This window comes from Microcaecilia unicolor, chromosome 4 (assembly GCF_901765095.1).
Source record: "Microcaecilia unicolor chromosome 4, aMicUni1.1, whole genome shotgun sequence".
NCBI classification, from domain to species: Eukaryota; Metazoa; Chordata; class Amphibia; order Gymnophiona; family Siphonopidae; genus Microcaecilia; species Microcaecilia unicolor.
The window spans coordinates 9391764-9419611 of NC_044034.1; the positions used below are offsets into that span (position 1 = coordinate 9391764).

At 42.2% G+C, this 27848-nt stretch overlaps 1 protein-coding gene across 3 annotated transcripts; it reads right to left on the reverse strand.

Annotated features, from left to right (window-relative positions):
- Positions 1 to 163: 163 nt before the first annotated feature.
- LOC115468288 (E3 ubiquitin-protein ligase TRIM39-like) lies at positions 164 to 27848 on the reverse strand. Of its 3 annotated transcripts, none has more exons than XM_030199904.1 (8): positions 27046 to 27848; positions 25895 to 25990; positions 16199 to 16429; positions 15203 to 15225; positions 11794 to 11903; positions 6341 to 6346; positions 5670 to 5699; positions 164 to 748 (listed from the first exon to the last, which is right to left on the reverse strand). In XM_030199904.1, the coding sequence occupies exons 1-8, from the start codon at positions 27457 to 27459 to the stop codon at positions 222 to 224; spliced, it is 1437 nt and encodes a 478-aa protein (XP_030055764.1). In that variant the 5' UTR covers positions 27460 to 27848; the 3' UTR covers positions 164 to 221. The 3 variants fall into 3 exon arrangements, with proteins under 3 accessions (XP_030055764.1, XP_030055766.1, XP_030055767.1); XM_030199906.1 differs by lacking the exon at positions 6341 to 6346 and adding an exon at positions 11074 to 11079; XM_030199907.1 differs by lacking the exon at positions 6341 to 6346.

A 27848-nucleotide genomic window follows, 5' to 3' on the forward strand; every position in this document is an offset into this window, starting at 1 on the left:
CGTCCACAAATAAAATATTTTCCAGACATGCGTAGTGGACTCACACCAAAAATCACGTGGCCTAGTAAAAGGGGCCCTCAAGAAATAAATCAGGACAGAAGCTGGATTTTATGAAATCATAAGGAAGAGTAGCAGAGCTTCCCAGATTTATTTGTACATAAGACTACAAATTGTCAAGCAGAGAGAGAGAGTCTGGGAATATTAATCCTGAGTCCTGCTGTTTAATTCCAGGCTGGTACCTGGCGGATTCTCAGAGGAAAATCAGAATAAGTCCCGAAGAAAGGTCGGAGTTTCCCTGTGAAGGTGTTGGTGAAGGTGAAGAGATGAGATTTATTCTCTGCATCATAAAACGAGACCTTTCCTGCCTCATAGTCCAGCAGAATCCCCACTGCCCGGGGGATCTCACTTAGAGGGAGATGGGTCTGAGGGGAGGTGAGGGCCCAGCAACTCTGTTTATTCCACAGCCTCACAGTCCAGAATCCTTCCTCAGGTGACAGTTTGATCCTCCCCTTCCTCCTCACAGAGTCTTTACACACTCCCAATGAGCAGAACTTCAAATCCCCAACCTCCACCTCCCAGTAACGTCTCCCTGAGGTGAAGCCCTCACTCCCCAGCACACAGGGCTCATCATCAAATCTCTGAGGAGTGTCCGGCACTTTCTGTCTTGTGTTTCCACTTCTGACACTTTTCCGATCTTCAGACAGGACAAGATCAGGACGAGACGTTTGAGGATCCAGAGTCACATTTACTGCGGAGAGGAGACACATTAATAAACATGAGCAAACACTTCTCATTGGCTCCTCACACACCCAGCTCTAACCTTCATTGGCTCCTCACATACCCAGCTCTAACCCTCATTTCCTGGTTCTTCAGTCAATCACTTTTTCTATGACAGGAGCTCTGCTATTGGATATTATCACCTTCCTGCCTCATAGATTTGACTCATCTTATTGGATATCAGCTTTTCAGTGTACCCTATCGGAATCAGTCTATTCATACCAAGGAGCTGGATAAAAACAGGAGATGGGATGACGTCAAAACGTTGAAGCCAATTAGTTTAATCTATGTTTCCCTTCCCCCACTCAGCCGTCATCCCCGTACTCTCAAAACAAAGCAAGCAAATATGAGCTGCTGCATCCTCCCTGCCATTCTTTATTGGTGGAATTTTTATTTAATCTCACTTATATTTTCAAACATGCCGTCTTGTGCAACATATGGATGTACACAGAGGAAGTATATGAATAACCTTTCATAGGTAAACTAGTAATTTCTTATAAATTGTAATCAGTGTGTCACTTGGAGGGGCTGATTGTAGGGACACCTTAGCACAAAGAAATTATTTAACTAGTCAGGAGACATTTTTGGCCAGTTAAATTGCTTTGAATATCGACCCCTGAGTGGCTTGAAACAAACAAACAAAAAATCTGAGTAATAAAAATAACTTCTTCCATCTACTGTTCTTCCACCCAAAATATTGAATTAAAAAAAAAGAGCTCTGACTATATAACACCAGTAAAGGTGCATCTCCCCCCCCCCCCCCCATCAAGTGGAGGAGTGGCCTAGTGGTTAGGGTGGTGGACTCTGGTCCTGAGGAACTGAGTTCGATTCCCACTTCAGGCACAGGCAGCTCCTTGTGACTCTGGGCAAGTCACTTAACCCTCCATTGCCCCATGTAAGCCGCATTGAGCCTGCCATGAGTGGGAAAGTGCAGGGTACAAATGTAACAAAAATAAAATAGATACTATTGGAGATTCTACATGGAATGTTGCTACAATTGGAGATTCTACATGGAATGTTGCTATTCCACTAGAAGGCTGCGCAGGCTTCTGTTTCTGTGAGTCTGACGTCCTGCACGTACGTGCGCCACATTGGTGATCTGCAAGGGCCGACTTCTACATGGAATGTTGCTAGTGGAATGTACGTGCAGGACGTCAGACTCACAGAATCAGAAGCCTGCGCGGCCACATTGGTGATCTGCAAGGGCCGACTTCTACATGGAATAGTGGAATAGCAACATTCCATGTAGAATCTCAAATAGTAGCAACAGTGGAGGAGTGGCCTAGTGGTTAGGGTGGTGGACTTTGGTCCTGGGGAACTGAGGAACTGAGTTGGATTCCCACTTCAGGCACAGGCAGCTCCTTGTGACTCTGGGCAAGTCACTTAACCCTCCATTGCCCCATGTAAGCCGCATTGAGCCTGCCATGAGTGGGAAAGCGCGGGGTACAAATGTAAGAAAAATAAAAAATAAAATAAATATCTCCATTTCCCCCACCCCAGGTCCAGCACATCTTCTTCTCCCCACCCCAGGGTTACCATATGGCTCCAGAGAAAGGAGGACACATTGAGCTAGTCTGGGGTTTTGCTTCCATTGAAAGCAATGGAAGTAAAACCCAGACTGGCTCAATCTGTCCCATCCCACAGGTTCAGTGTTGTTATCCTATTCCAGAAGAGGACACATCCCACTGCACCAGATGGAGGCTGAGACCAGTCTGTTGATTACAAAAATTATTTGGATGTACAGTCCATTCTCGGCATTCACGATGGTTTATTGAACACCTAACTTCTTTTTGTTGTCCCCATAATCTTAGTTGTACAGCCATACAATGGTCTTAAGTATCCCGATGAAGAAGGTCAACAGCCAGTATACGTTTCTTTTCTTTTTGAACTTTTTGATTCCAAGTATATTTATAGTTAGTTTTAGGATATAAACCCAGATTGCCTATAAGATTTGTTCATCTATGATGAAGCCCAACCTGGTACCTTTGTTTGATATCTTGTAACCATTTTCTGATGTTCTTATCAATGACCCACTTTATTTTTTCTCTTTTTTCCTACCCTTGTTGGCTGGTCCTTTCTCTCTCCTCACACCCTGTCCTTCACTTCTCCCCTCCACCACACCCTATCACAGAAGAATGGTAGTGTTATGGGTGTTTTGCTAAAGAGAGGAGGAGTTGTGGGGAACTTGGGGAGGGGGGGGGGTCAGGACCCCTAATGTTCGTATTTTCAGGGCACTCCTCTGGATAATAAAACAAGGGTTACCTGTAAGATTTATTTCATCCCCCTAATTATTCTGTGTGCTGATTTCAAGCCTTGCTAGCTAGATCAGACCTTTTGAAATTGTGCAAGGACACCCATGTGACCCACACTCCTAACTAAATGGACCCCAAAACATGTTTATACATTTAGTGTGATTTGTTGTGCAAGAAATGGGAGAAGGGGAAGTGGACCTTTTTACTGAGACAGATGTGAGTGGCTGAGAGACAGTTATACAAGATCTGGGTGAGAGAGTGTGTCACGAGAATGGAAAAAAAAAACCCTATTTTTTTCTATATTTTTGCTGACCAGTGTTAAGGTTGTGTCATGGGCAAGATACTGTACCAGGCAGTTTAAGAAATTATTGATTGTGAACTTTATTACAAGCTTTTAAAAGATAAGTACATGCATATAGAATGGTCCAATGTAATTAAGATAACATTAATGGATATTTTGATTTGTATTAATTATTGGGTCAAGACTTCCTGTATTTCATACAGTTTGAAACCACATTGTATCTGGATAGTGAAAAGGGGAAGTTGGGAACAGTCTGCTAGCTTAACCACAAGGTCAGGTGGTATATAGGTTGGATATATGATATAAAAAAAACTGCTGAAGTAGCATGAGGAGGTGGGCTTGGAATTTGTGACAGAAAGTATAGTGGGAGAGAAGTTACTAGTAGGTGGGTGAAGATGGCTTTGTGACTCAGATCAGGTGGATTGGTGTAACTGCTATCTAGGAATTAGGGTATGAACTGATAATTGATAGAACAGAAGTCAGATGTGTTGGATTAGGAAAGTAGATGATTGGTTAGTGGGATGTGCTAAAATGGCAATTAGTTTCCGGATTATTGTATAACATGTACTAAATCAATTGTATAAAAATGAGGGAAATCTATGTAGGTTGGGCTTCCTTGTTTCCAGGGCAGTGAACTGGAGTGGACCCAAGGAAGTCTAATAATTTCTTTTCTGTATTTCAGACTTGCTATAAGGCTCTGCTTGAGCTACAATTTACTTGTTTCCAGAATAAACTTTTCTTTTTATTTCACTTCTGAGTGAGTAAGTACTATTTGTTTTATTAGTGTATTAGCGTAAGAAAGAAATCGAAGAACCTGGGTGTTCTAGCAGTAACCAGTTGGGGTTTGGCTAAGGTGGGTGCAGACCCCAACACAAGACAGCCAGAACTAGCAGAAAAGTGTTTCACGCTTTCCTGACCCTGGGTGATGTGTTTATAAATCTGTTTGGTTTCATCCTCACAGCAATGCTGTCCACAGTGCTTTTTTTTAATCAACCATTTGCATAATCCACAAATTTAACCACTTTTCCATCTTTTCTACTGACTCATCATGAAGCACAGATGTAGTTTTGGAACTTTCTGGTTCTGCTTCACGAACAGACCACTGAATCTCTTCCTTTTTTTGCTGGATGGATCAGATTGTTGATTCATTAAAATTTAGCTTGTGGCCAAAGGCAGAAACAGACATGCTGGAATGAAGCTTATCTAAGACACCTATTTTGTCACTAAGACACATCACATGTTTCTTTCTCTTACAATTGGTACCTGTAGCTTGTAACTCACCCCCTGGATGCTTGGTGGCCATTTCCAGAAGCAAACTATATTGTATTATTCAGATGGAAACAGTTCTTGTCTTAATCTGGTCATCAGATTAAATATGTTTATTCCACGCAAAGAGCGCTTTCTAAAAATCTGGGGGTGTTATTTGGATGGGATGACTCACAGAGGGAGAAGTCGAATTCTTAACAATCTGTAATAATATGGTTTTTTTTTTTTTTTTGTTTGTGTGTTTTTGTTTGGGTGTCAATTGTGATAACAGAAGACATATCTATAGGTAAATAGGGGGGGAGGGGGATATTATGATCAAGATGTGATATTGGATATAATATATAGTCGAAACTGGAGGATAACAAATGAAAAACACATAAGTCATCGGAGGTTGATACTATTACACTTTATTATGTAAATGATGTTAATTTTTACTTTTGGCAATAATATCACAATAATACATCAGTTGTTGGAGGGGAGGAGTGGGGGAGGGAGGGAGGGGAGAAAGGGGAACATGGGGGGGGGGGGGGGAAAAATTATTACAAACAAGTTGTTGATGATATAATTAGATGACTGTGTTGTATATATACTCATTTTGGTGTTGTATAATGGTCTGTTATTACGATAATATAATAAAAAAGTTGAAACATAAATATGTTTATTCCATTTTGAAAGCAGTTTTTGGAGGCAATGATAAAAAGCTATTTACTGTATCCCTCTTGGCCACTCTAGGACACTTGGTGACTATTTCCAGAAGCAAACTGTACTGTATTATTTGGTGAAAAGTCCTGGGACTGCCACAGACTGCTGGGTGGGAGGCATTCACTCGGGGAAGTTTCGGAGATAACCTGTGAAAACTGGAGTCTCCCAATGAATGTGGGAAACTTGCCAGGTCTGAACCAGAGGGATCACTCCCTGACCCTGATCAGGGGAAACACACATTGTCTTCTCTATCACAGGGGTGAAAATGATCCCTAACACTGACTGTAGGTGTTTGTAAAGCGAAATCACAGTCAAAGGACACATTAGTGGATTTGATGGTTTTGTATAATTATTATATATCAGATTGTTACCTGTATATCTGCCAAATTCCATCCACCAATCTGCATTAAAATAAAGATGAACAATGATCAGATCGCAGAGAAGAGAAATAAGTACAATGATATCAAAAATATATTAGAGGTGAACAATGATTAAAAATGTTAATAGTGATTAATTATGAGATTAAAAATGTTAATCATGCAATTAAGTGCGCTTAATCACAGAATTTTGGGCATTAAATAAGAAAGATTCAAACAGCCTTCACCAAGTTTCTCTTCCCCAATCCCTACATTGACTTGTACAGCAGGGCTCAGACTCAGTGTTGCCTCAAACTCCTTGTCTCGCCCTGCACAGTGATTGGGCTCTGCAGATACTTGAGTCACGCAGTGCAGGAATTTGGGGAAGTCTCGCGGTTTCAAGTCTCAAGAGACCTTCCCTAACTTCATGCACCATGCAGCTCAAGAATCTGCAGAGCCTGTCCGTGCAGGGGGAGAGAAGGAGTTTGAGGCAGCTCCGAGGAAGGAGAAAAAATCCCAAGCCCTGCTGTAGAGGTAAGCGTGGGGGAGGGGTGGGTCAGCATTAAAAAAACACAGGCAGCATCAAACAACATGGTATGCGTTAAAATATTAATGCATTTATGGTGTTATTAACACATTAATTGCCCACTCTAAAATATATAAGTTGCTAACTGAATAAAACTTACCTATTCCTGCAGGATGTGATTTTATTTTGTAAAAAAAACAATAAAGAAAGAGAGAAATGTTAGAGATTTTGAATTAGAAAAATGTCCTTCAATTGTCTTATAATTACATTCATACATAAGAACTGCCATCCAGGGAAAGAATGAAGGTCCATCAAGCCCAGTATCCTGTTTCCAACAGTGGTGAATCCAGGTCACAAGTATCTGGCAAGATCCCAAAAGAGTAAGACAGATTTTCTTCTGCTTATCCCAGGAATAAGCTTATGACATAGCAAACACATGACTTCCAGGGTGCAATGCAACAAAATAAAACAATCTTTGCCTTATCACCCATTCCTTCTTCAGGTTATACTCAAATAGAAGTGACAATAGACAACGCAAGGTCATTGTTGCTTTGGGCAGAACTGATGGTACAGCTGGTATAAAGTAAGAACGTAGTCACAAAAGAGAGGGTATTATAGCATACAAGCATTGAACACAGACAATAAAAGCAGCACTGGGCCTTCAAGAAAGAGATAACAGCCGTCCTTTATTGTGAAAAAGACCCGACATGGGCCGTGTTTCGGCACACAAGCGCCTGCCTCAGGGTCTAACATAAAAACACAGAGATATGATTATAGATCCAGACCACACATAAATTTACATACATACCAGGGGGGATAAGAGGGTTATAAGCATAATGTTAAAATAAAAATTAAATTGTTGCAATGTCATATGCTGGAGCCAATGGCTTGTTGTTATGTTTGAGATATTATTTCAATAAAAATTCAAAGTTAAAAAAAATTTACATATATACCATAGTGTAATAAATGGTTGAATTATAAAAACATACAAACAATATAAAATATAATAAAATGAATGAGGAACAGAATCTTGTCAGTGATAATCCAGAAATAATTAAAATCAATATGTACAGGCATGTGTACGTTGAGAACTTGATGTACAAGAATGTCAAATAAATTCTGGGATATGATATGATGACTCACTCTCTCTATAGCTTAATGTGCAAGAACATCAAATGAATGAGCCATTGTAATTCTAATTCACAATGGCGCAACTTCGAGACTCAAACAAGATCTCTTGTTTTCATAATACGGTCGAGGACGCCCAAATCTCAACATTTAGGTCGACCTTAGAGATGGTCGTCCCCTGTTTTCAGCGATAATGGAAACCGAGGACGCCCATCTCAGAAACGACCAAATCCAAGCCATTTGGTCATGGGAGGAGCCAGCATTCATAGTGCACTGGTCACCCTGACATGCCAGGACACCAACCGGGCACCCTAGGGGGGACTGCAGTGGACTTCAGAAAAAGCTTCCAGGTGCACAGCACCTTGTGTGCTGAGCCTCCCAAACCCCCCCCCCCCCAAACCCACTCCCCACAACTGTACACCACTACCATAGCCCTTAAGGATGAAGGGGGGCACCTAGATGTGGGTACAGTGGGTTTGTGGTGCGTTTTGGAGGGCTCACATTTATACCACAAGTATAACAGGTGGGGGGGGGGGATGGGCATGGGTCCGCCAGTGCACTGCACCCACAAAAACTGCTCCAGGAACCTGCATACTGCTGTCAGGCAGCTGGGTATGACATTTGAGGCTGGTATAATATATTTTTTAAATTGTTTTTTGAGGGTGGGAGGGGTTCGTGACCACTGGGGGAGTAAGGGGAGGTCAACCCCAATTCCCTCCGATGGTCATCTGGTCAGTTCGGGCACCTTTTTGAGGCTTGGTTGCAAAAAAAAAAAAAAAAAAAGTCGGCCAAGTGCTCGTCCCGGGACGCCTTTCTTTTTTCCATTATCGGCTGAGGACGCCCTGTGTTAAGCACGCCCCAGTCCCGTCTTCGCTATGCTTCCGACACGCCCCCGTGAACTTTGGTCGTCCCCGCGACAGGAAGCAGTTGAGGGCGCCCAAAATCGGCTTTCGATTATGCCGATTTGGGCGACTCAGAGAAGGATGCCCATCTACCGATTTGTGTCGAAAGATGGGCGCCCTTCTCTTTCGAAAATAAGCCTGTTCGTATTCATTTTAATGCAAAATCCACAAAAACAAATGAATCTAGTCATATACTACTACTACTACTTAACATTTCTAAAGCGCTAAACAACCATATTCCCACCCCAAAACATTCCTTTTTTCACTCCCTCCCCCCACCCTTTAAGTAACCATAATAATGAGAAAACGCTGCAAATATTCTAGATATTGTGAGGGGGTCAGGTGACTTTTGGCAATATTGACGACCCAGCCCAGAGATTGAAGTACTGAGACCACTCTGGCTGTAGCTTGATGACTCTCTGTTGCAGAGTCCGCTCTGATGAGCCAGTCGTCTAGGTACGGGTGAACCCGGATACCTTCTCGCCTGAGAAATGCAGTTACTACCACCATAACCTTGGAAAAGGTTCGGGGAGCTGTGGCGAGGCCAAAAGGCAAGGCCTGAAACTGGAAATGTTTTCCCATCACCGCAAACCGCAGAAACCTCTGGTGTAGGGGCCAAATTGGAATATGCAAGTAAGTTTCTTTCAGGTCCAGAGACGTGAGAAACTCTCCTGGCTGTACCGCCGCAATGACGGAGCGCAGGGTTTCCATGTGAAAATGCTGCACTCTTAAGGCCGGTACCTTCTAGCTTCTCGGAAGCGAGGTTTATAAGAGGAATGAACCGCCTGACCCTTGGAGGGAGGCCGAGGCCTGGGGTTTGGCATCCCCCAGGCCTTTCACAATTTTCTCCAACTCCTCACCAAACAGGAGAAGGCCTTGAAAGGGCAACTTCACCAACCTTTGCCTAGAGGCCATGTCCGCCGCCCAATGCCGTAGCCACAGAAGACGGCGAGGCACCACTGCTACAGCCATCTGTTGAGCCGAAGCTCTGACAATATCATAAAGGGCGTCAGCCAAAAAGGACAAGGCCGACTCCATCCGCAGGGCCACCTCAGACAAGGTCTTGCATATCCTTCAGGGCCACATCTCCTTCAACAGGGAGGGTAGTCCTTTTTGTCACAGCCGTGACTAGGGCATCCACTTTAGGCACTGCAAAGCGAGCCAAATGTTCCTCACTTAGAGGGTATAATTGCCCCATTGCCCTGGAAACTTTCAAAGGTCCCTCGGGGTCAGCCCATTGAGCTGAAATAAGCTCATGGATGGAGTCATGCAAAGGAAAGGCTCAAGCAGGCTTTTTGGTACTAGCCATCCTAGGATTCACAGAGGAGGCCGTGCCCCTGTCAGGATTTTCAATAGAGAGGGCCTGTAAGGCATCAGAAATAAGCGCTGGCAGCTCTTCACGGTAGAAAATCCTCACCGCGGACGGATCATCCAGATCCTGTGGCAACTCTGCACCTTCTTCTGGCTCCTCTGGCCATGAGGGCCTGCCAGACCCCTCAGTCTCCACCACCCGACCATGGCGGGGGGGGGGGGGGGGGGAAGGGGGGTGCGACACTCTCCAAAGGGGAATTAACCCTTCTGCGCTTCTCTTGTGGCCAGCTATCAGGGTAAAACGCCTCAGTCCCAGGCCAGAATCCGCTGGAGGGGCAGTAAGGGGGGCATCAATAAAACAAAGTCAGGGGAGAAAACTCACCCTGGCCACCCGGTTCCATTTTTAACTCTGTAGAGGAAACAGCAAAAGAGGCAATCAAATCAACTCTGGAGGTGCAGAAGAGTAGGAAAGGGCAGGGAAAAGCGAACTGTGTCCACATCCACTGGGGGGATGGGTAAGGCAGGGAAAGGGCTAACCTATGTGCCTTTAAAGTGAAGCTACAATAGCCTTAACACCCCTGCTTCCACTGGCAAAGTTCAGGAGCCACCCCAGGCAGAATTTAGAAGGAGCTGAAAAAGCTGCAATCACCCTGCTGGGGAGATAGAGAATACTGAAGAGGCAGATGGAGCTAGCTGGCCATGAGGCACTATGGTTTTTTAGTGCTCTCTATCTCCCCTGCTGGTAGGTGGACACAACCCATTCGTAATGGATTCATCTGTTTGATGACAAAGAACTCAGATTTATACTTTTATTTCTGCACATTTTTAGTGGAATTATCCAGAGCATTTGAAAAGAAGACAAACCAAATTAAAACGCGATCAATTCCCCTCCGAAGGGACACCACCTTGTAAGTGGTGGAGGGGCTTCCGTGTTTCAATGACTCAGAGGGCTATGCTGAAGGGTTACCCATATCAGACAGGCTCCTGAGGAGAAACCAGACAAACAGTGTCCCAAATTAGGGAGAGGGGAAAGATGGTGACCTGAAGCTCCTACACTCAACGGCCCAGCTGTCCTCTGAAGTTCAGTTTTTGTTCACTTGAAATTTCCTCTCTGCCTTAACAGAGGAAGGGGACAATGAGGGGTCAGCCGCCGATGACCAGCGTTTTGTCCCCTGTGCAGCAAGTGTGGGACCGCTGTGTGACGAGCTGCCCATAGATGACTGGGTTGATGAGTCCTTTGATTAGCGCCAACGAAGGAGCGTCGATGCTCTTGGACCTGGAAACAACTTCATCGCTCAAAAATCATTTAACCACCATGCCCAAAGGAGTGGAGGAGTGAGTCAGGAGTGTATGCTGAAACGGAAGTCGTTTACAGCTGAACCCGTGTTGGCGGTGCTACTCCTAAACCCTTAAGAGTTATCAGCTTGGAGTTTTTGGCTCCCGTGGAGGTTGCATTGAATGTCATCTGGAGGGTGCTCCAGGACCTGACGGTGGTAGAGAATGACTTTGCTTCAGATATAGTCTTGTTAATGAGCCACATGGATAATCTAATCAAATCCTTTGAGAATATAGAGCAAATGAAGTTCTACTGAAGTAGGAAACGGTTAAGATTTGAAAATGATAAAAGACCAGAAAAATTTGAACAAAATGAATATTGTTACAGATGATTAATATCGAGATTGCTGTTTTCCCAGAGTTCCGGGTATGACTCCTAATGTTTTTTTTTCCTCTGAAATGATTCCTCTTAATATATTAATTCAAAAGGAGTGAAGCCTGTGAAACTGGGATTACTTTAATCAGCGGGAATTGGATTGGAGATTCAAGGGTTTGTATTGTTAAACAATTTCTGGTTTTAAAAGGGGAAAAAAATGAAATCAGGTGTATTACTTTCACTAATATTGGACAATAAGTATGTTTCCAATGAAATTGATGGACTATGCACCGTTATGGTCTTGAAGAAACCAACCAGATGATCAATGTGGAATAATGATTTAGATAAATAATAACTGGGGATAATCGGGTTAATACCATGTTTTCTTTGTTTGCTGTTGCTTAAATTGATCTCCTTGTCTTGTTTCACTCTCCCTATTTATTTTGTGGTCTAAGAAAGAGAAAGATTGTATAAAATCCATTTAACTTGTTGTGATTGTTTTTTTCTTCTAATATTGTTTTAATGTACAATCATCTCTGTTTTACTGTTTTGCAAGTGATCCTTGTAAAATGAAAAAATTATAAATAAATGATTAAAAAAAAAAAGCGATCAATTCCTCACCTCCAAATTTTGTAATCCATTTCTTCAGTTGCTGAGGGAAGCTCAATTGGAAACCCATTTTCAGATCAGTAGAAACAGCCTCTGGTTCTGGAAACTTCATTTTCTTACACCTATGGGTTAGAGAGTAACTGGGATTATTCTGGGAAATGTTCACACCCAGGGGATAGAGATGTAAACAGTGGAAGGAATGAAATATACCATGAACACTCAGTTTTCTGTGATTATGGGACTGATTTTTGAAATAAGAAAACAGTCAAAAAGTGGCATTTGGAAATCGCTATTTTTGAAACCCATTTTTTAAACATTTTGCTATGCAAGGGAGTGTGTTAGGGGTGGGATTTGGGCATTCCTAATACTCAGATGTTTTTCTGCCACAATGGAACAAAACAAAAATATCCAGGGCTACAATTTATATGTTTTGTTTTTATCACAACTAAGTCACAACAAGGTGCCTTAAATGACCAAATGACTACTGAAGAGTTTAAGGCATGTCCCCCCCCTTACTCCCCTAGTGGTCATTGACCCCCTCCCACCCCCCACCCCCAAAGATGTGAAAGAAACAGTATATAACAGCCTCTATGAAAAGCCTCAGATAGTCAGTCCTCTTAGAGCAGCAATCAGGTCCCTGGAGTAGCCTAGTGGTCAGAGATATGGACCAGGCCCATATCTCCCTCTATCTGTTCCACTTGTGGTGGAAAGTATCAGCCCTCCAAAACTTACCAAAAGCCTACTGTACCTACATATAGGTGACACCTGCAGCCATAAGGGCTATTGTAGATGTGTACAGTAGTTTTTCTACGGATTTTGGAAGGCTCACCCTACAAGATAATGGGGCAGTGGTAAGATGTCTAACTGGGACCTCCTAGGGCGCCCCACTGCTCTGCTGGGATGTCCGTGTGGCCAGTCTACTAAGAATACTGGCAAACATCCATCCTAAGGCTTGATTTTTTTGTGTTTTTCACATAGAGGTTTCAAATTAGGTATGTGCCTTTTATTATCTCATTTATACATTTTTTATACATATTTGTATTGAAGTTCGTAACCTATACCAGTGCCCTTGCTTTGCTGTTATGTGATGTCAGATTTTATTATGCTTTTATATATATGTTTATATGCACTGTCATACAATTATTGCATTACATACACTTCTTTTATATATATATATATATATATATATATATATATATATAAATAATTTATATTGGACAGTGCGTAGCGATATGCTTATTCTAGTATACTCTCTATGTATACTTAGTAATATTCCATATTTTATTATTTGTTTTTTGTCAATTTATATATTTGATATATTATGCTCGTATGTGTGTTATATTTTATTTATTAGGATCTATGATAATTATTATATATTTGTTCATTGTAGCCCCTGACGCAGCCCTAGGTGGGCGAAACACGGCCTGTGTCGAGCGATTTGTTCATACACGGTATCTTCAATAAAATCTTTTTGTTGTGATATTGATCTGCTGGCTTTCTTTCCCAGGCTCAATGTGGCTTACAGAGTTTAGTTATGACATGGTCATACCAGGATATCAGATGAAATTAGTAGTATACAAAGATTAGGTAAAGGAAGAGAGAAGGGAGGTGTTAGGCAGGATAATGTAGAAGGTGGACTTTATTAGCTGGGTGTTTTCTATCTTTTAACCAGTGTAGATTAGGAATTGGTTATTGGACAGAAAACAGAGGGTAGGGATGAATGGTCATTTCTCTCAACGGAGGAGGATGAACAGTGACCGGTACTATTTAACATATATGGAAATCGGAATGACAAGTCAGGTGATCAAATTAGCAAATGATACAAAACTATTCAAGGTTGTTAAAACACGTGTGGACTATGAAATATCTGAGGAAATTGGAAGACTGGGCGTCCAAATGGCAGATGAAATCTAATGTGGACGAATGCTAAGAGATGCACATTGGAAAGAATAATCCGAATCATAGTTACTTGATGCTAGGGTCCATCTTGGGGGTCAGCGCTCAAGAAAAAGATCTGGGTGTCATTGTAGATAAGTAACCTGTTCCGGGACAGAGGGAGCAGGGAAATCGCGGAGACGACAGGGCAGACCGCCCCCACCGCCTCGCCTTCGGTACACCACTGGCTCTCAGGTACACATCTCACCATTGGTCCCTTACCTTGTCTGCTGAGCCCCCCCCAAAACCCACCACCCCCAACTGTACACCACTACCACAGCTTTTACGGGTGAAGGGGGCACCTATATGTGGGATTCTGGTGAGATTTGGAGGGCTTACAGTTTCGTCCAGAAGTGTAACAGGTAGGGGGAGGTAGGAGCCTGCACCCACCACTAGACTACTCCAGGGACCTGCATGCTGTTCTAATGGACCTGAGTATAACATCTGAGGCTGGCATAGAGACTGGCAAGTATGTTTTTCATCATAATTTGGGAGGGGGTGGGAGGGGGTTAGTGACCACTGGGGGAATTAGGGGAGAACATCTCTGATTCCCTCCAGTGGTCATCTGGGTATTTAGGGCACCTTTTTGTGCCTTATTCGTTATAAAAACAGGTCTAGCTCAAAACTTCTAAGTTTTAGACCTGGATGTTTTTGTTTTGTTGCATTATGACTGAAAAACGTTAAGTCTTAAGAACGCATAAGTCCCCGTCTGAACACGCCCCTAACACACCCCTTGAGATTTGGACGCACTTCTGATGGACTTCATAGAAAAACGTCTAAAAATAGGTTTATGCCACATGTTTATTCACCCTTCAAAGAAATATAAACACATTTTGATAGAATTACTTTGTTATAGACAGCGTCAGAGCAGAGACCATCACCAGCAACTCCTTCTGCACTAGGGTTGAGGGGCAACAAAACTGGGAGAGTAGAGGTGGAAAGGAGATTCACAGGGTGAAGTTTGGTGGGGAATGAACAGAGGATTCACGGAGGGCCAAATGGGTGAGGACAGCGAGGTTGGTGGGAGAGGAAATAGGAGAATCAGAGGGAAGGGAAAATAGATCTGTAATTCTCCTCCTCATCCTCCATCTCTTCCCCTCCATTTCTCAGTACTTCCTCTAACCTTTAGTTCTCCTTCTCCTCACTTAATCCCACCTCTCTTTCTCCCATTCTCAATTCCACATCTACTACTAATCATTTCTATAGCACTTCTAGACATACGCAGCACTGTACACATTATATACAGGTACTTTGTCCCTAGGGGCTCACAATCAGAGTTTTTTTGTACCTGGGGCAATGGAGGGTTAAGTGATTTGCCCAAGGTCACAAGGAGCTGCAGTGGGACTCGAACACAGGTTGCCAGGATCAAAGCCCACTACACTAACCATTAGGCTACTCCTCTCCCTTTCACCAATCAATTAATTCCCTTCTTTCTCACTCAAAATCCATCCAGCCACATAGAAAATGACAGAAAACTAACTTGTACCTGCTCAGGGCATCCTTCACATCCTAAAGGGAAATGAGACAGAGAATATTTCTAGTTAGATTTCACAGTTTATGAGAACACATTATACATTAGGATACTCTACTCACAGCTCTGCTCAATCACAAAACAGCTACAAAATTTTGATGCCATTTCTATGATCAGCATCCAAAAATTTATAAGAAACACCCAAACTCATTATGGAAACAAGTGTATCAGCCTGTTTCAAACCTACCATTTATCTCCTAAGTTGTAATTGATACTTGGGGAACTTTTCAAGTATTTAGATAAAACACAGGTCCTTCATGCCAATCAATCAGACTTTTGGATGGGGAACAGTACTGAAACCTCCTTAGTGGCTGTGATCCATGATCTGCAGGTAGACATTCTCAAGGGCCTGGTTTGGGAGAGTGGAGATGGAGGTTGTGATGTATGCGTATGTGACCCACTGGGAGAGGACAGAGTGAAATCAACTGTATAATCTTGCAAAATTTCTGCCTCAGGAATGGACTAACTACATCTTTAAAAAATGAGAAATGTTTACCCACAGTTTTTAGGTTGTAGAACATGAAAAACATCAACGTTGTGAAAAAGTTGCATAATCCCTCTCTACTGACCCTACAGTACACAAAACTTTCAAAAATGAAAGGTGCCCAATTTACCCTTCCAAATGTTTATAGCCTTTGTCTCTATTATTTGTAACCCACGTTTGGTACCTTTTCACTCAGTGAGTCAAATATTGATCATTAAAAACACATGACTTGTGTGTACATGTGAAGAACACATACAACAATTTACACCTTCTTCAGAGCAGGAGCATTTGGCCATTTAAGACCCATGAAATTATTTTAAAAGCTCTGATTTGGTAAGTGCAGCTGATGGCAGAAAAATCAGCCCTTATTCAGGACCTTATGTAAGATATTTTGATCTGCTACTTGAATTCCCTGATTCTTCCTGGAAGAACTGTAACCTCCTTAGAAATATATTTGCTAATCTCACCTTCAGTAACTCGGTGGCCGGCTGCTGAATCTTCTCCTCTATCTCAGAGATCAGCTGCATGAGGGAAGAACTTTGTTCTTCTAGCTGGGTCTCATGTTCCCTGATTCTCTGAAGAATCTTCTTCTCTTCCTCCTCCAGTCTCGAGAGAAGGATCTGCTTCTCCTTATTCAGAAACTGTTGTAACTCCTCAAACTCAGACTCCACTTTCTGTCGTTTGATCTGTGTCTCACTCTGGATTAAACGAGAGATAATTCTCAGTAACACTAGAGTGATTTTGTTGCAGTCACTCCATTACCCTCCTCTTAGTGGTGGCTCTGGTACAGCACTCCCTCCTTTAACAGTGGTGACTCCAGCACAGCTTTCCTCCACTCACCACCCACTCTTTTCCCAGCCTTCCTCTCTCACCATACTCAGAAGCGTATCTCCTCCACCCCCTACCCACAAACTCCCTCTGCCTCTCTCCTCATGTGAACTGTACTCATCCCGGTACCACTGTTGTCCCCATATTGTTTCTAAGTGAGCAGAAGAGGGGTCTCCGTCCTCTCCTGCTCTTACCCCTTACCACAAGCAGCCTCCATTTCACACTTCCCCATCATCTACTCCCTGCATCTCCCCATTCTCCCCCTTCCTCAGTATTCATTAGCATCTCATTCTTCTTGTTCTCCTTCTAGTATCTAGCCCCAGCTTCCTTCTCGTTCCTCCCCCCACAATCTTGCCCTGCCCTTTTGAACATTTTGTTGAGTGGTGGTTCTTCACTGATCTACTTTCTCTTCAACGACAGCACTGCGAGCACTTTCAAAACAAGAGGTCACAGTTGGGGGGGAGGGGGTGGAGGGAGGGAGGGAGGGAGGGAGGGGATGAAGGGCTGTTAAATCTTTAAGACTTAGGGGCCCTTTTACTAAGGCGCATCGAAAAATGGCCTGCACTGGTGTAGGCTCGTGTTTTGGGCATGAGCAGATCCATTTTTCAGCAAGCCTGTAAAAAACGGCTGAAAATGGATGTGCGGTAAAATAAAAATTATGTAGAATGACGATTACCACCTGGTTTCTGCCGTGTGCCGGAAAATTTTAAATTATTTTCTGGCGTTTGTAACAGACACGCGCAAAAAATTAAATTACCGCCCGGGCCACCAATGCAGCTTAGTAAAAGGGTCTCTTCATTTTCTGCTTACTACTGTTAAATTTGACTCTATTTTCAATAAAGCTTTGAAAAACTAAAAAAAAACCAACAAAGTAAGTTGTCATATACCAGCACATCCTGATGTTAACGAACATGGAGCGATACAAAGGCATTATAACATCCTCATTTTTGTTTTCCATTCCTTTCCTAATAATAGCTAACATTCTATTTGCTTTCTTAGCCGCAGCAGAACACTGAGCAGAAGGTTTCAACGTATCATCAACGATGACACCTAGATCCCTTTCTTGGTCTGTGACTCCTAACGTGGAACCTTGCATGACGTAGCTGTAATTCAGGTTCCTCTTTCCCACATGCATCACTTTGCACTTGCTCACATTAAACGTCATCTGCCATTTAGATGCCTAGTCTCCCAATCTCGTAAGGTCCTCTTGTAATTTTCACAATCTTCCCGCAATTTAACGACTTTGAATAACTTTGTGTCATCAGCAAATTTAATTACCTCACTAGCTACTCCCATCTCTAGGTCATTTATAAATATGTTAAAAAGCAGCGGCCCCAGCACAGACTCCTGGGGAACCCCCACTAACTACCCTTCTCCACTGAGAATACTGACCATTTAACCCTACTCTCTGTTTTCTATCTTTTAACCAGCTTTAAATCCACAATAGAACACTACCTCCCATCCCATGACTCTCCAATTTCCTCTGGAGTCTTTCATGAGGTACTTTGCAAACGCCTTCTGAAAATCCAGATACACAATATCAACCGGCTCACCTTTATCCACATGTTTGATCACCACTTCAAAGAAATGTAGTAGATTGGTGAGGCAAGATGTTCCTTCACTAAATCCATGTTGACTTTGTCTCATTAATCCATGCTTTTGAATATGCTCTGTAATTTTGTTCTTAATAATAGTCTCTACCATTTTGCCCGACACCGACGTCAGACTCACCGGTTTATAATTTCCCTGATCTCCTCTGGAACCTTTTTTAAAATTCGGCGTTACATTGGCCACCCTCCAATCTTCCGGTACCACGCTCGATTTTAAGGATAAATTACATATTACTAACAAATAGCTCTGCAAGCTCATTTTTCAGTTCTATCAGTACTCTGAGATGAATACCATCCGGACCAAGAGATTTGCTACTCTGCAGTTTGTAAAACTACCCCATTACATCCTCCAGGTTTACAGAGAATTCATTAAGTTTCTCCGACTCGTCAGCTTCGAATACCATTTCCGGCACCGGTATCCCACCCAAATCTTCCTCAGTGAAGACCGAAGCAAAGAATCCATTTAATCTCTCCGCTACGGCTTTGTCTTCCCTGATCGCCCCTTTTACTGCTCGGTCATCTAGCGGTCCAACAGATTCTTTTGCAGGCTTCCTGCTTTTAATATACCTAAAAAATTATTTACTATCTGTTTTTGCCTCCAACGCTATCAAAGTCCCTCTTAGCCTTCCTTATCAGCGCTTTGCATTTGACTTGACATTCCTTATGCTGTTTCTTATTATTTTCATTCGGTTCCTTCTTCCATTTTCTTTTTTTTTAATTTATTAAGGTCTTTATTTAGCATTGACAAGGTATATTAGCCAGTTACACACCAGCAAAAGTATTACAAAACTTAACATTAATCAGGCTTCAATCTGTCAGCCCTACATTACAAACCAAATACAGTAGTCATTTTAGTGATCAATGCTGCAAACAAATACCTAATGACCCTTAAGTTTTTTAAACCTATATAGTTTTTGAAATTTATGTAAGCCCTCCCTAGTTCCTCCCTTCCCTTCTTCCATTTTCTGAAGGATTTTCTTTTAGCGCTAATAGCTTCCTTCACCTCACTTTTTAACCATGCCGGCTGTCGTTTGGTCTTAAGTACATAAGTACATAAGCATCGCCATGCTGGGACAGACCAAGGGTCCATCGAGCCCAGCACCCTATCACTGACAGTGGACAAAAGAACAAGCAATTTGTCCTGCCCATCCTAGAAATAGTGTATTATTCCCTCGTCCATTCAATAACATTCTATGGCCTTTTCCTCCAGGAAGCCGCCTAACCTTTTTTTGAAGTCCGCTAAGTTAACCGCCTTAACCACTTTCTCCGGCAGCGAATTCCAGAGTTTAACTACGCGTTGAGTGAAGAAAATTTCCTCCGAATCGTTTTAAATTTACCACAGTGCAGGTTCATCGCATGCCCCCTTGTCCTAGTATTTTAGGAAAGCGTAAACAGACGCGCCACATCGACCCGTTCCATTCCACTCATTATTTTATAGACCTCTATCGTAGCTCCCCTCAGCCACCTTTTCTCCAAGCTGAAGAGCCCCAGCCTCTTCAGCCTTTCCTCATAGGGAAGTCATCCCATCCCCTGTATCATCTTTGATGCCCTTCTCTGCACCTTTTCCAATTCCACTATATCTTTTTTGAGGTGCGGCGACCAGAATTGAACATAATACTCGAGGTGCGGTCGCACCATGGAGCGATACAGTGGCAGAATTATATCCTTATTTTTCTTTTCAATCCCTTTCCTAATGATACCCAACATTCTATTGCTTTCTAGCCGCAGCAGTACATTGAGCAAAAGGTTTCAACGTATCATCAATGATGACACCTAGATCCCTTTCTTGGTACGTGACTCCCAATGCTGAACAATAACAGATCTTTGTAAGCCACATTGAGGCTGCAAATAGGTGGGAAAATGTGGGATACAAGTGCAATAAATAAATAAATAAATAAACCTTGCATGATGTAGTTATAGTTTGGGTTCCTCTTTCCCACATGCATCACTTTGCACTTGTTCACATTAAATGTCATCTGCTATTTAAACGCCCAGTCTCCCAGTCTCGTAAGGTCCTCTTGTAGTTTTTCACAATCTTCCCGTGATTTGACGACTTTGAATAACTTTGTGTCATCGGCAAATTTGATTACCTCACTAGTTACCCCCATCTCTAGGTCATTTATGAATATGTTAAAAAGCAGAGGTCCCAGCACAGATCCCTAAGAGACCCCACTAACTACCCTTCTCCATTGTGAATATTGACCTTTTAATCCTACTCTTCATCGGTTGCAAAGCCCAAATCATGAAAAAACTCCAAACCGCCCAAAACACAGCAGCAAGACTCATTTTTGGCAAATCACGATTCGAAAGCGCAACACCACTTCGAGAAAAGCTACATTGGCTCCCTATCAAGGAACGAATATACTTCAAAGCCCACACTATGATCCACAAGATTCTCAATGGCGAATCTCCAAGCTACATGTCCAACTTGATCGATCTTCCAACCAGGAATCGGTCCAAATCTTCTCGAACATATCTCAATCTTCATCTCCCCAACTGTAAAGGCCTCAAATACAAAACCTACTAAGCATCCTATTTCTCTGTTATAGGCAGCCAACTCTGAAACACCATACCTCGACATATCCAAAATACCAGCGAACACCTACCCTTCCGAGAGCTACTGATGACTTACCTCTTCAAACAAGCCTACCCAAATGACCCTACAAAGTCTCGAACCTAACCCACACCACAAACAATACCCACACTCCAATCCTTTCCCCACATCTCATAATTTTGTCCCACTCTATATAACTGTGTTATCTCTTTGATACTTTGTACCATACTTTGTATTATCTCTGTGATACTATGTACCATACTTTGTAAGCCGCACTGAACCTGCTATCGAGCGGGAAAGAGCGGGGTATAAATGCTACAAATAAATAAATACTATCTTTCAACCAGTTTGCAGTCCACAGTAGGACATTACCTCCAATCCCATGTCCCTCTAATTTCCTCTGCAGTCTTTCAAGAGGGACTTTATCAAACGCCTTCTGAAAATCTAGATACACAATATCAACCGGCTCACCCTTGTCCTCCTATTTTAATACGCGGAATATATTTGGCCTGGGCTTTCAGGGTGGTGTTTTTGAATATTATCCACACCTGATGTAAATTTTTGACCCTCGCAGCCGCTCCTCTAAGTTTTTTTTTTCACCTTTCTTCTCATTTTATCATAGTCTCCTTTTTTAAAGTTAAACACTAACGTATTTGATTTCCTATGTATACTTACTTCAAGGCTAATATCAAATCCGATCATATTATGATCACTGTTATCAAGCGGCCCCAGCACCATTACCTCCCGCACCAGATCATGCACTCTACTAAGGACTAGGTCTAGAATTTTTCCTTCTTTCGTTGGCTCCTGTACCAGCTGCTCCCTAGCGTGTCCCGTTGTTACATTTACCCAGTCAATATCGGGGTAATTGAAATCACCCATTGTTATTGTGTTGCCAGTTTGTTAGCGTCCCTAATTTCCTTTAACATTTGTACTTCCGTCTGTTCATCCTGACCAGGCGGAAGGTAGTACACTCCTATCACTATCCTTTTCCTCTTTACACATAGAATTTCAATAATAGGGATTCTATCATGTGTTTTGTTTCCTGCAGAATTTTCATTCTATTTGATTCAAGGATCTCCTTAATATACAATGCTACCCATCCACCAATTCGATCCACCCTATCACTACGATATAATTTGTACCCCGGTATGACAATGTCCCACTGGTTATCCTCCTTCCACCAGGTCTCAATGATGCCTAATATATCTTATTTTTCATTTAGTGCAATATATTCTAACTCTCCCATCTTATTGCTTAGGCTTCTGGCATTCACATATAGACATTTCAAAGTACGTTTGTTGTTCCTATTTACATCATGCTCAGTACTTGACAATATTAATTTGCAATCTTTTGTCTGATTTTTATTTAAGGAAACCTGATCTACTACGGTCTCTTTTGCAACCTCACTATCAGGATACTCTATTTTCCCTGTTTTGGTGATATCTTTGAAAGATACCTTATCCCGTACCATGCGCTTTTGAGCAACTGTCGGCCTTCCCCCCATTTCTAGTTTAAAAGCTGCTCTATCTCCTTTTTAAATGCCAGCAGCCTGGTCCCACCCTGGTTAAAGTGGAGCCCATCCTTTCGGAATAGGCTTCCCCCTTCCCCAGAATGTTGCCCAGTTCCTAACAAATCTGGATCTGGATTTGAAATTTCTACCTAAAAGCCTAAATTTGGCGTCCAGAACCTCTCTCCCACATCTTCCTATGTCATTGGTACTCACATGTACCAAGACAGCCGACTCCTCCCCAGCACTATCTAGAATCCTATCTAGGTGACATGTGAGGTCCGCCACCTTCGCTAAGCTTTGTGATACCAGAGGATCCAGAATCCGCAACTCTATCCTGGAGCTCTCAAAATCCCATCAAAAGTTGCAGGTTACACATGATTATATTAGATGAAAATGAGCTTCCACATCAAAGGAGTTATTTAAGATTGAAATCTGTATCCTGGAACTCAGTTAAAAGGCATCAGGACAGACCCATCCCTGAATGAGCAGAAATGTACATGTAACAGTCAGTGAGTGTCACCAGATCAGTCCTTACTATAATGTCACAGTTCACCGAGCGGATTACCTCAGCTATGATGTGATGAAAGCACTTTGGGGCAATTCTATGAACTGGTACCAAGAGAGAGGTACAACTATTGTTATGGTATAAGCCAATTGTCAGAATTATTTTATCAATATAAAAACGCAGCTTTTAAAAGATGTACCTTCTTTCCCCTTTTCCTTGGGAATTTCTGGAAGTAGGACAAAGACATTTAAGCAGGGGCGTATCTGAACTGCGGCGGTAGGGGAGGCCAGGGCCAGAGTGAGGGGGCACATTTGAGGTTGGCATAGAGGCTGGCAAAGAAGTTTTTTTTTTTGGATGGGAGGGGGTTGGTGACAACTGGGGCAGTAAGGGGAGGTTATTCCCAATTCCCTCTGGTGGTCATCTGGTCAGTTGGGGCACCTTTTTGAGGCTTGGTCGTGAAAATAAAAGGACCAAGTAAAACTGGCGAAATGCTTTTTAAAGCCGCTTTTGTTTTTTCCATTATACGCTAAAGCCAGCCATCTGATAGCCACGCCCATGCCCGCCCATGCCCCGCCTTTGCTATACCACTGACACGCCCCCTGGACTTTTCGCCGGCTCTGCGATGGGATAGCAGCGATGGTATCAAAATACCGCTTTTGTGAGATCGCTGGCCATCTCCCGATTTATATAGATGACGGCAGAAAAAGACCTGCACGGTCCATCCAGTCTGCCCAACAAGATAAACTCATATGTGCTACTTTCTGTGTATACCTTACCTTGATTTGTATCTGTCATTTTCAGGGCATAGACCGTAGAAGTCTACCCAGCACTACCCCCTGCCTCCCAACCACCAGCCCCACCTCCCACCACCGGCTCTGCCACCCAATCTCGGCTAAGCTCCTGAGGATCCCTTCCTTCTGAACAGGATTCCTTTATGTTTATCCCACACGTTTGAATTCCGTTACCATTTTCATCTCCACCACCTCCCGCGGGACGGCATTCCAAGTATCCACCACTCTCTCCGTGAAAAAATACTTCCTGACATTTTTCTTGAGTCTGCCCCCCTTCAATCTCATTTCATGCCCTCTAGTTCTACCGCCTTCCCATCTCCGGAAAAGGTTCGTTTGCGGATTTATACCATTCAAATATTTGAACGTCTGTATCATATCACCCTTAGTTTTTCAGTATTCTTTGCTTGAACTTTCATTTAAATTGTTTTGAAATGAGTCTGGTATAAACAAGATACTTTACAAGTGTTTTTCTTTTCTTTTATATTTTCTTCCACCAACAGGGTGTTTCTCAATTAAGTCAATTTTTCTTTATGAGCACATTCTAGTGTCTGTGTATTTTTCTCAATCATTTATCTCTTTTATCTTTCAGTGTCTTCCAGGAAAATCCTTCTTGCATGGACCAGTATTGAAAGATACCCATCCTCCTCCTCCTCAGGTAAGTATGAAAGGGTCTTCTTCTGTTATTCTCCCCCTACTAGCCTATCTATAACAAATACAAGAATCCCATCTTTCCATTATTTATATGTTCTATTGTGCATCTTTTTCTTCAATAATCTATTATCTAACTCCTTTTATTTAAAAATATAATATTCCCTAACTTTCCCACTGAAGAAATGATTCTTAATATTTTCAAGTTATTACTCAACCTTTTTAATCTCTCTCTTCAGTCTCACTATCTCTTTTTTTTAATTCTAGTCTCAAATGGTGAGATGATTAAATTGTTCAGGAATTAAGATCCTCAGTATTGACTATATAATTCATTCTTGTCCTAACTTATGTTTTCTCTGCTATCTCAGCTGGTAAATTACTAACAGGCATTTTCCTGCCTTCACAGAGATCTGAATGTTTTTCCAAGAATAGCTGACAGGTCTCTGCTGCCCCCACTCATTGAAATGTTTGAATTCTGGTCACCATTTTTGTCTCCAATCAATTATACCCTCTCAAAATGTAATAGCTCCAAGATAAAAAGGAAGTAATAAGCCTCAGAATACTTGCCATATACTAAAAAGGGAATTTTTATCTATATCATGTGTGTCTGTGTTTCAACACTTATCTTAGCGGTGCAGATGCATCAAATGAACTTCCGAGAGTGGCCAGTGTTTTAATAGACTCCATCAGGGAAGTGTCTTGAAACAGACTCTGAAAAATAAAGGACGCTCCTGACTAGCATTTTTGCCCCCTCCCGATTTTTTTTTTTTTACATTTAAGTTTCCGAAGCCCGCACAGCCCCAAAGAGAGGTACAGACCTCTCGTTAGCTTTCCAGGCATTTTCCAGCATTAGGGCAAGCGGAAAACCTTAGTGCATCTCATTTCAATAGGGTTTCTAGACAATTCATTCATCTGCATTCCGTTTGCGTTAGCTGCTACCGCCGTCGGAAAAAAGTATTTAGTGCATGCCAAGGTTTACTACGTCCTCGTTATTGCCTCGTTATTGACTCGTAAAGTTTAGAGCATCTGGCCCTCAGTGTTGAAAGACTATTTACATTTTCAGTGGGTATAATTGATTTGACCCTAACTCACCTCTTTTTAGTTTGTTTATTACAATTTTTTTTCTGTCTCCGCCACCCTCACTGTGAAAAAGTACTTCCTGATGTTACTCCTAAGTCGAACATCCTGTAACCTCAGTTCATTTACTCTAGTTCTGATGAACAGAATAAGTTTACCTTAGAGGAAAGGAGAGATAGAGGAGATATTATATAGACATTTAAATAATTGACAGGTATTAATATGCAAACAAATCTTTTCCAGAGACGGAGAAGTGGTAGACCTAGACGACATGAATTGAGGTTACAAGAAAGTTGACTTAGGAGTAACGTTAAGAAGTACTTTTTCACAAAGAGGGTGGTGGAGACAAACACTGCTGGACTGCCTCAAGCCTGAGCCCAGTTCTCCTTTCCCATTTTGCAACCCACATCACACTACCTCTCTGCAAGAAATACAATGTCACAATTTTCCTTTGTTCCACATACAGATTCAGAATCTGCCTGTTCTCAGCCAATAAGGAACCAATAGTTTCCATACTATAAGTAACGAAGCAGACTGAAGTCTATTATTCTCTTATTCAGGTGATTTATGGGACTGAAGTACTGAAAGGAACAAAAACCCTACAGAAACTGGCTCAGAAGGAGACACAGACACCCACCCTCAGCTCTTCAAATTTCTTCCCTTCAGTAGATTTAAACTTCAGAAGATCTTCCAGGTCCTTTTTCAGAGGCTCCAGGTGCATTTTAAGTTTTTCCTGTGAACATTAAACATCATTGATTAGCATGTGATTATTTTTATAGCCACAATTTCAGACTTGACTGTAAATGTGAGATGTCCCTTCCAATTTAGATCGTTTCTTTGAAAGAACTGAAGTCTGATGGGTCAACATTCAAAGTGATATAACCTGCCTGGTTAAATCGTGCTGAACTGGCCATGAGCCAATATTAAACAGCACTTAACCCAACAGTGCCACTGAATATTGGCAAAAGTTCTGTCCAGACAGTGGAGGGAGGGGTGATTCGGGGGCAGTCAGGGTGGAACTGAGAGATATGTGGGTACCAGTGATATTCAGTTCCAGTGCCCCATATCTAACCAGGTAAACTAAACCATGAACAAGGTGTCCTAATCAGAGATTTACACTATCTCAAGGGTAAAGAAATAATTAAGGCTGGATAAGTGAGAGAATAATTAGGCAGGACTAGATGAGAAACGAGATCAAGAAAAGGGTGTGGGTAAAATTCTTTGTATTCAGAAAGGCCAAACTGAAGAAATGTGTTTTTAGAAGACTTGTAAAAGTTAGGTAATCAGCTGTAAACTTGATTGATTTAGGAAGAGAATTTTGGTGCCTTGATAGGAGAAATTAGCAGAGTGAATTGTTTTATATATCACATTCTTACAGAGAGAGGGAAATGTAAGACAAGATGAAACAGCATTACGAGGGGGTAATTCAATAAGATTATTCATTATTATCATGTGTTTAGGTTCTTGGGTACAGCATGGAGTATTGGCAATACCTGTATTCCTTCTGGGAGCCACAACTCACAGGCTGAATATTGACCCCTGAATGTATATGGAAGATGCCTGAATAGACAGCAGCCAGGGTTCAAGTTTTGATGATTGATCTTACTACTCATATGCTTCAAAATGCTGCTAATTCAACTCCGTTTAGTTTTATGGGAATGAAAAAGTAAATTTTCAGTAATATCATTAAATACACACACCTTCATCTCTCTGCTTCCTCTATAGAGTTCATGGTATGAGATTTGTGACCCCAGGACACACTGTGATACTAAAGATACTGATACAGACCTTGTATTCCTGCACAGCCTCCTTTATTGGGATCACGGTGTGAGATCTGTGATCCCTGGATCTGTCACACACCACACAGATTGCTCTCTGATCCTCTTCACAAAACAACTTCAGTTTCTCTTCATGTTCCTCACACAAATTCTCCTCTTTTGGTCTCACTGAAGTCTGACTGAGATTTTTCACCATTTCTGTCATATTTGCCAGCTGCCTGTTAGATCTGAGGTTCCTCTGCTGAGACGTTTCCCTGCACTGGGGACAGGGGAAGTCTGTGTCTCTCCTCTCCCAGCTCTGAGTGATACAGGAGCGGCAGAAGTTGTGTCCACAGTCTGTCATCACTGGATCTTTAAAATAATCCAGACAGATAGAACAAGAAGCTTCATCTCGCAGACTCTCAGCAGCATTTGCAGCTGCCATGCTTCTTAGAGGAAATGAGAGTAAGAATTCAGTTTCTGTTTCACATCTTCAAAATAAAGGAGTGTCTTTGTGTAATTTGCAGACACCAGGGCTGTCTGCCCTCCTTCCTGTCTCCTAGTTCCTCCCTTTTTTTCCCAGCTACAGAGACCCAGGGGTCTGGGAGCTGCAGGGAGAACAGCAACCTCTTCCCATGAACTTTCCTGTGTGTAAGATGGATCCTGGGGCAGAGACATAGCCCAGCTCTGCAGCAAGCAAAGATCTCAGGAAGGGGGCAGCTTTTGCAAAAGTGAGGCAGGAATTCAGTTTCCATTTCACATTATAACTTTAAAACCATACAAGAACGTAAGACCTTTGAAGTCAGAATGATTGAATATTTTAACACCCAACAG